The 8,899-nt window shown below is 36.1% G+C and overlaps 1 protein-coding gene across 1 annotated transcript; it reads left to right on the top strand.

The window, feature by feature from the left end:
• Positions 1–1,836: 1,836 nt before the first annotated feature.
• On the top strand, positions 1,837–7,750 carry LOC106477656 (UPF0472 protein C16orf72 homolog; the record flags this gene model as incomplete). The annotated part of the gene is made up of 2 exons (XM_013938200.2): positions 1,837–1,908; positions 7,176–7,750. Coding segments are annotated over 2 exons (416 nt in total), but the record flags the coding sequence as incomplete, so codon positions are not given.
• Positions 7,751–8,899: the final 1,149 nt, after the last annotated feature.

Below are 8,899 nucleotides of genomic sequence, written 5' to 3'. Positions count from 1 at the left end.
AGCTGCAGAGATTGGTTGATTGTTAAGTGGTGTGGCATGGGTTGCATACAAAAACTATTTTTAATGCAAGTGAATTAGCTCCAACAGGAATGACACACTTATAGCAAATATTTTGGCCTGTGCTTCAAGTGGTATACCAGTCAGACACATAGCTCATTTGGTGTGACTAATGCTTGTTGATCTATGGTTCAGTCTTAAACTCTTAAGGCTTTTATCATCTGGTTTGCTCGAGGGCTCAGTGGCTTGACTTAATAATTTCTTTTTAACATTACTTCAGTTTGAACATTATAAACTATGTAATAAGTAATATGGCAAACATTGTTGATTCCATAACAACAAAAGTATCTCAGTAGATAGCGTAATTTCTAACGTGTAACCTTTCAACTGTCTCTAGTGATGAAGTTGTTGTTTCATTAGCTGAGACGTAGGATGTACATAAGATTAGTATATATGCTAATGTAACATCAGAAAACATAAAATTTAACCACTTTAATGTATACATATTACCACAGATTTGATGTTTTATGATAAGTAGTAGTTTTATGTTCAGTATGTTGTTTATCATTGTGTGATTAAATATTAAAGATGGTACTGTATTTTAAAAAAACAAACTTGCACAGGTGGCCTATATAGGATTTGATACATGTGAAAACATTAAATTCTTTTTAAAAATAAACCAGATGTTAATTTTACTACAAATGAAACAATATCTTTAGTAAGTATCTGTTTTTGGCCATCACATATAGACACATTTGTCATTTTATATACTCTTATCCTTTATGGCAATAAAGATTAATTTTCTAGGTTTTCCATCAGATTATCTAAGGCCATATTTTTGTCTCTGTGTCACTTCATGTCAGATATATATCAGAGTACATTAACCTATGTGAATTCCACATATAAGGTTATTTTACAGGTTCTCATACTAAAGTTGCTATAGATGGTATACGTACACTATCCAAAAGTAATTAAAACACTTCCAAGTCCAGTCCACATAACAATAACAAATTGATTTATTTCTTCTATAATGTTTGCCACAGGCTATGTTTAATTTGATGGAAGTTGTAGGCCTAATACACTAACAACATTTAACAGAAACTTCCTTTATTTATAACAAATGCAAATCAACATACTGATTAGCTTACAGAAACACTAACTCTTAATGAATAACTTTACTTGATCAATCCTCTCTTGATCCATTCTTTTACTCAATCATTCACACACTGAATACTTCATTCAACTAATAAACTGCTTACTCATATTTATAGATAATGTACCCATGTCTTGATATTGGTCAAAGTTGTTAGATTCTCTGTCATCATGAATTTTCTATGTATCCTAGTGCTAGTTTTATGAACTTATCTTAGCATCATGCACTCAAACAAACATGTAAGTTAAAATAATGTAAAATATAGCTTACTACAATACTTTTGAAGTAGTTCATTGCACAGAAATATCTTGATTATATCATTTAAAAAATTTTAAGTTTAATATGATTAAGATACAATGCTTACTCTAATTATTTATAAAATTATTCATTTTTTGTACATGAGTGTAATGTGTTTATGGTTGCCATAACTAACATTATAGGATTTGTACTTTAAATATATACATGTAATGCAGCATTGCATCATTGGTTTTGTGTGTGTGAGAGATAAGTTTCATCAACTAGATGGTTCACTAGTCATGTTACAGCTAGTTCATCCGATTAACTGAAACTGTCCCGAAGTTAGAATATAACCCTTAAGTGATAAAACTTGGATGTTATTTGTTATATGTGTATTTTGTGTTTAAATTTAAACTAAAAAAATAATAAGTTGATCTCATGTTTTTCAGATCGTCAACACGGTGTGACCTTGTGGGTGCCTTTTCAGAATGCTGCTGGTAGTGTAACAAATTTATATAAAGGTATGTTGGTTCTTTATGAATGAAGCATTATTAACCAACAGGCTAATTAAGCTGTGGAAGAGACTGATTTACTGATATTCAGCTTAAAAACTATGTTAAAACCTTCAAACCATGGAACAAAATAACATACATTATGTACTTCATTTTTTATTCTTTTATAAAACAACTAATGTTTCTGTCAGTATTGTAGATAACTTTCATAATAAATAGTTTCTTTGTTTATACTGTTCTTCAGATTACCTCCATTATGAATTATGGTTCTTTACTGCTGTACTGTAAATAATCTCCAACACAAATTATGGTTCTTTACTGCTGTACTGTAAATAATCTCCAACACAAATTATGGTTCTTTACTGCTGTACTGTAGATAACCTCCAACACAAATTATGGTTCTTTACTGCTGTACTGTAGATAACCTCCAACACAAATTATGGTTCTTTACTGCCGTACTGTAGATTACCTCCATTGTGAATTATGGTTCTTTACTGCTGTACTGTAGATAACCTCCAACACAAATTATGGTTCTTTACTGCTGTACTGTAGATAACCTCCAACACAAATTATGGTTCTTTACTGCCGTACTGTAGATTACCTCCATTGTGAATTATGGTTCTTTACTGCTGTACTGTAGATAACCTCCAACACAAATTATGGTTCTTTACTGCTCTACTGTAGATAACCTCCAACACAAATTATGGTTCTTTACTGCTCTACTGTAGATAACCTCCAACACTAACTATGGTTCTTATTGCTGTATTGTATATAACCCCCAACACTAACTATGGTTCTTATGGCTGTATTGTAGATAACCTCCAACATTAACTATGGTTCTTTATTGTTGTACTGTAGATGGGTGTTTCACAACCTTTTCAATACTCAGGACTGGCTCACCACCTCCCTAAACTGTCATGAACCACTAAAATACAACAAACAAAGCATTAGGATTTACATATGAATGTCCTGTCAGTGTTTGTTTATTTTTGTGAAATCTTATGTTCCTGTAAAATGGTTCCAACAAACTGGTACTTGAGAAACACTGCTGTAGGTAAATTGTATCGCAAATTATGAATAGTCATGATGTGTTGTAGATATGAGGTCCATCACAAGTTATGGATCTTTACGCTTTACTGTAGATAATGTTTGTCACAAATTATGGTTCTTCATGCTGGACTCTAGATAACCTCCAGTACAAATTATGGTTCTGTTTGCTATGCTTTTCATAACATCCATTGCAAAGTCTGTTTCTTTGTGCTTTATTAAAATATGGTGTCAAACCTATCAACATTTGAAGTTTTGACATCATATTTCTGATATGATAATCTAACCACCTCTCACAAAATGCTTTCTCGACTTATACTGCCCTCTATCGGAGCAAATTTTAACTTGCCACTAGCCTTGATACTCCCATTTATTTCTGCTTACTTACATGCAATTTATTATGCTGCAACTCTCCACCAATAGGAGTGTGACTACCCCTATCATAACTTGTGTCCTCTCTAATCTTGCAGCTGTTAATCACTTCTCGATTAGCAGTCTTATTGTACAGACGTGTTTTTGCTCATGGTTTGATTCATTTATCCACAAGTTTTTACTTTCTTAATTTTTCTACTTTAATTACGTTGTTCTTTACCGTTTTTGTTATCTTTTGTGGAGAGTTTCAAATTATTTTATTTATCTTCTCTCCTCTTTCAATTTTGTGAGTTATGCACTCACAGTTTTAGGTAGTCATGACTACAATTGTTACAGCAGAATCACCAACCACATCCAACAGGTCGGAACCACGATTCTCTGCCCATAAAGTGATGGCTCTGTTCCGTCTGGAGTTGACTAATTTCCTGCAACAAACAGAGTATACTGATTGTTGTATCATGGTTTTCAGTGATCTGGAAGTTTTGGATTTGGACAGTCTTTTTCCCCCTCCTGAATATGCCTCACAGTCATGTGTTGTTTTGGAGGACTTGTCCAGACCTCTTTCCGCTTTGGTGTATTTGACTGTTCAGGTATGTTATTTTCTGTCTTTATCTCGTGTCCCTATGTTCCACCCCTGCTCTTCTCAGGGAATATCCTTTGGGTCATTATTTTAGTCTTTCCTCCTTACCTGGATATTGGGTTTCTTGCAAGTCATTTTGTGGGTATCTCGACACTCGGGAGGTTTATGGGCTATAGTATCTTTCCAAGTCTTCTCTCCATATCAATCTTGGAACTCCTTGCTGTTCGTTGGGCTTTCCTTCACTTTCTGCAGGCTCCTAGAGGCCAGTTTGGGATGGTTCACTCTGATGTTTCTATGGTAGTCTCGTACATCAATGACCAAGGAGCACTCGGTTGACAGACCTCTGTTTTCTCACATTGGATCACCTGTGTTGGGCTCACTACCATTCCCTTACTTTGTTGCCATGTCATAATCAGAGTTCCCTGAATCTGTTTATGGATTGGTTAGACTATACCTACGGTGTGGTTTTCCGATCTAACCATTTTTCGGGTTTTGTGTGCTCTGTGGGTTGTCCCAGATGCGTTCAATTGGGATTGGTCGGGTTGGTACCTATGTGCATATCCTCCTATTCATCTCCACCTACGTGTCTTTGCCATAGTGTTCTGCTGATGATTATATATACTGCCCGGCTTACACAAGATTTCCATTGGTGCACCGGTTTTTGGTTTCACCTCCCTTTCTCTTGCTTTACCTCTGATACTCCTCCATCAGGCACACTCCAGCGTGCATCGTCCATATTCCTGGGTGGTTTTGTTCGGTCCCTCACCTGAAGTACCAGATTTTATGCATGTAACTTCCATCATTTTCTGTCCTGTTCTTTCTTTTCTCCATGGTGGTTTACCTACTTATGTGGTACATGTGACACTTTTGGTCTGTCCTGAAAGGTTGTAGTCCTTCCCATCCCATGATTCCTCATATACTGTCCTTTTTTATGTGTCTTTTTGAGCAGAGCCTTTCTTTTACCTCTGTTGTGGGCTATAGGGTGATGCAATCTGCCACTTTTCGGTTTCCTGACTTTGCTTGTGTTTTCCAGTTGCCAGTCTTATCCATGTTGTTCAATGGTATATGGCATGAAATCTTCAACTCTCATGTGACATTTTTCCCACTACCCTTCTGAGTTGAATTCACCAATTAATTTGCCTGGCAGTTTTCTTCCCTTTCTCTTGATATTGTCGCCTTTTTCATGTTTTTTCTCCCATCAGATCCGTTACCTTACCGTGTCCCTAGCTGCACATTTCAATCCTTCCTTGGTGAACATCACCAATGCTGTATCTGTTGGTGGTAAGTACTTCATTCATTTTGTTTTTCTTTACATAGGCCTTTCTGACACATTTGTATCCCGCTCTGTGGTGAGTGTTGCCTGACCAGGTATACTTACTTTTAAATCTGCACTGTACGACTGTGATCACATACCATGCTAGATGACAGTGATGTTGAGGCACTTCCTACAGCAGATCTGATGTACAATTCCAGATGCCACCAGCTGTTGGTTGTCCTCTAAACATCGAAATATAATATCATACCATGTCACAATGTCATGTTACACACACCGTTGAGATGGGGGTGTTCTGCAGGACTGCTTTTAGGTATCCCTCATAATCTGTAAACTCGTGGACTAACATGAGTAAAGCAGACATGGATAACTGCCCATCTTTGATGATCTGTGGCATTGAGGCTGTTTCTACCACAGACCTGATGTACAATTTCAGATGCTGCCTGGTGTTAGTTGGTCGATTCTGTCAATGTGATTGCTCTGCTTTTCAAAATAGGATATTGCAGTCACCTATTGCACTGTCTCCAATGCTGTGGACCATGGAGGCCTGTCCTTCTGAGTGTGCACAATACCACTCTGTTTGAAAATAGGGTGGTGGCATTCTGCTGGTGTAGATGGGGTATTGCCCTTCTTTCCATGGACTTGATGTGTAATTCCAGATGCCACCAGGTGTTAGATGTAGCACTCTGCCATATATTGCAGTTTGCCTCTCTAGCTGAGGCACCCTCCTTCCTACCATCTGCCAGATATTGGTTCCCAGAGATTGGGTGTTTGTTGGAGCTGGACCAGCCACATAAGTCCTCACGTATTTGGATTGTACCCTCCTCCTTCTGCGGACTGGATGATGAATTCTAAATGCCACCAGGTTTTGGATGGGAGATGGAACCCCAAATAGCAGTCCCTCTTTCTACCATCCACTGGTTGTCAGTTTCAGGTGAATCTGGTGTTGGTTGTAGCTGGATGAGACATGAATTCCTGCATGTGTAAGACTGGGTAACCTTCTCTTACCATGGACTGGAGAAAATCATCCACTTGGGCTCTCCACCTTCCTATCATCTGCTGCATACTGGTTCCTGGTGGGTCTATATTGGTTGTGTTGGAGGTGTGTGCATGCAGCTGGTTCCTGGTGGGTCTATATTGGTTGTGTTGGAGGTGTGTGCATCTATACTTTGTTACAAGTCAGGGTTCAGTTGATCACTAATACAACTATGAGAAGTGATTTATCTACACATTGTTACAAGTCAGGGTTCTTGATCAGTAAGACAACTATGAGAAGTAATTTATCTACACATTGTTACAAGTCAGGGTTCAGTTGATCACTAAGACAACTGAAAAGTGATTTATCTATACTTTGTTACAAGTCAGGGTTCAGCTGATCACAGAGACAACTAAGAAAAGTGATTTATCTATACATTGTTACAAGTCAGGGTTCAGTTGATCAGTAAGACAACTGAAAAGTGATTTATCTATGCACTGTTACAAGTCAGGGTTCAGCTGATCACTAAGACAACTATGAAAAGTGACTTTCAGGCTGCAGAACCTTTCAAAAGGTTCGGTACATGGTAAACCCACCTTAATGGTGATTTGTGTCAGCAACTTAAATGTGTTGTTTACCTTCTTAATTTGTAGATATTAAGTTCTCAACTGTGAAGGAAGCTAATGAACTATGGTGTCGGTATTCAGTACAGTCATCATGTTCTATGGTTTAAGAACTTTCATATAATTAGTTTTTAATATGAAGTAATAAAAGCCAAATATTTTCTTCCATTTAAATCTCTGTGTTGATGCACCTGTCATCTTTCATAAAATGTATTTAGTATTTTTCTTGAGTTACCCAGCGTGAGAGTTCAGTACTTTTGTTTAAAAAGTTCCAGTCTATTTTGCTCTTTAGAGTTATTATCTATGATCATATATAATCTGGGTTTGGTTTGGGACAAGCAAAGGATGGATCAAAGATGAAAGTTGAATTGTTTTTTTAATCATATCTTTTTGTTTCTTGTATAGAATGTCTAGAATCTCAAAAACGTTTTGGTGATCTTGGATACCAATGTGGTTATCAAAGAAGAAATAGAGACCTGTTGGCATGGGCTAAAAAAAGGAAACGTCATATTAGACGAGAAGATTTAATTGCCTTCTTGACGGGAAAAACACCTCCTTCCCAACGATCGTGGGTATCTCCAAGACAAAGGCTGTCCTTAGAAGGCTTGAGATCTCCTTCTCACCACTCTCGTTTTTCTATATCTAACCCTGTCGAACCAGGAATATCTTCTATAGCATCTGCAGAACCAGACTTGGAAACATTTCGGGAAGCATTAGCATTTTCTAGTAAGTTTTCATCTACTAATTAAAGTATATAGTTTAGTGTGAATAAAAGTAAACTATTGGTTCCCATCACTAGTATTTATCTGGCTGTTTTTAAAAAGATCTGATCATTTTTAGTTTGTAGAGAAATAAAATTCTAGAACTGAGCATGGAAATTAAAAACAATTGGAAAATTTAAATTGTTCTCTAGCAAAGTCTGTTTTTCATCATCAGCTAATTAATATGTTGTAATTGCTCTTTGTAGTGGTATTCTGTCACTAAATTGATGTTAATTGGCTATAAACACAAGATGATTAATTTGTGGAAGTAAAATGCTAACAGTAATGAAGTAAGTGACATCATAAAGGTAGCTTTCTTCAGTACCTACCCTCATCGTTGTTTTAAGATTTTTTTTGCTGAAATAGAAACAGAATGAAAAAGTACAATGATTTAAGATAGTGTTTTTTAAGCTTGTTGCTAAAAAACATTTTGTTTCACAATTGCACAACAAGTTCCTCGAGACTTCATATTAAAAAATAACATCTTGTAGGCTGTTATGTTCTGTTATTAGCTAACAGGATCAAAAATGTGATATGTTTTGTCACTACCAGGTACATAGTTTGTTTCTAATCCTAGAATTCCAGCATGGAATTACTATGTGGTGTAAAAGTTAAACCTGTATACTAAACTAACCATGCTGGCATTTTAGAGCCAACAGGTATTCTACCTAAGTCTAATGCAGCCTAATTTTTCTTTCCTTCTTGCCAAACATCTAAAACAAATGTGTGTAACTAAAATCATTACTAAATTGAGGCAGTTTACAGTTTTTTTGTTTTCTAAACAAATCTAGGTCATTTCTCATGTTTCTCAAATATTTGGGAAGCTTGAGACGCAATGAAGTAATTACGTAAGAGAGGCGTGTTCTAGAATGGTCTAGAAAGTGGGTGGTCTCAATCCCTTTATAGAAATTGATTAGAAGATTTGAGGATTTAAAAAAAAAATGAACAATGTATTCATTATCCCAAGTTAAGGTTTTTTTTTAAAAATCCTGGACTGTTATGTTGTGTCTAATAAAGAGTCTGGAAAGTTTCAGTAATGCCGAAGTGGAAAGTGGCATAGTTTCAAGAAAAAGGAAGTCAAGTCCAAATTACACATTTAGAAAACAAATTTAAGTTAACAATACCACTTGAATGGGGAGGAATTAGTGTTTGTTATATATTCACATCTAGCATATTGGAGGAATTGAAACAAATCAAGGCCATGAATACAGTCAAGAAGCAAAATACAGAATCAGACAAATAAAATAAAACAGGAAAGGTCTGTCAACATCAGTTGGTGTCACTGCATTATTACGTGGTGCACAGGACTTTTGCAGTCACAAATGTAAAGCATTCAGTAATGTAAAACAAAAGTAATTGAGCTGTTTC

This window comes from Limulus polyphemus, unplaced genomic scaffold (genome assembly GCF_000517525.1).
Source record: "Limulus polyphemus unplaced genomic scaffold, Limulus_polyphemus-2.1.2 Scaffold76862, whole genome shotgun sequence".
Taxonomy (NCBI): Eukaryota; Metazoa; Arthropoda; class Merostomata; order Xiphosura; family Limulidae; genus Limulus; species Limulus polyphemus.
The sequence above is the reverse complement of the archived record's forward strand: the minus strand, read 5'-3'. Positions and strand labels throughout refer to the sequence as shown.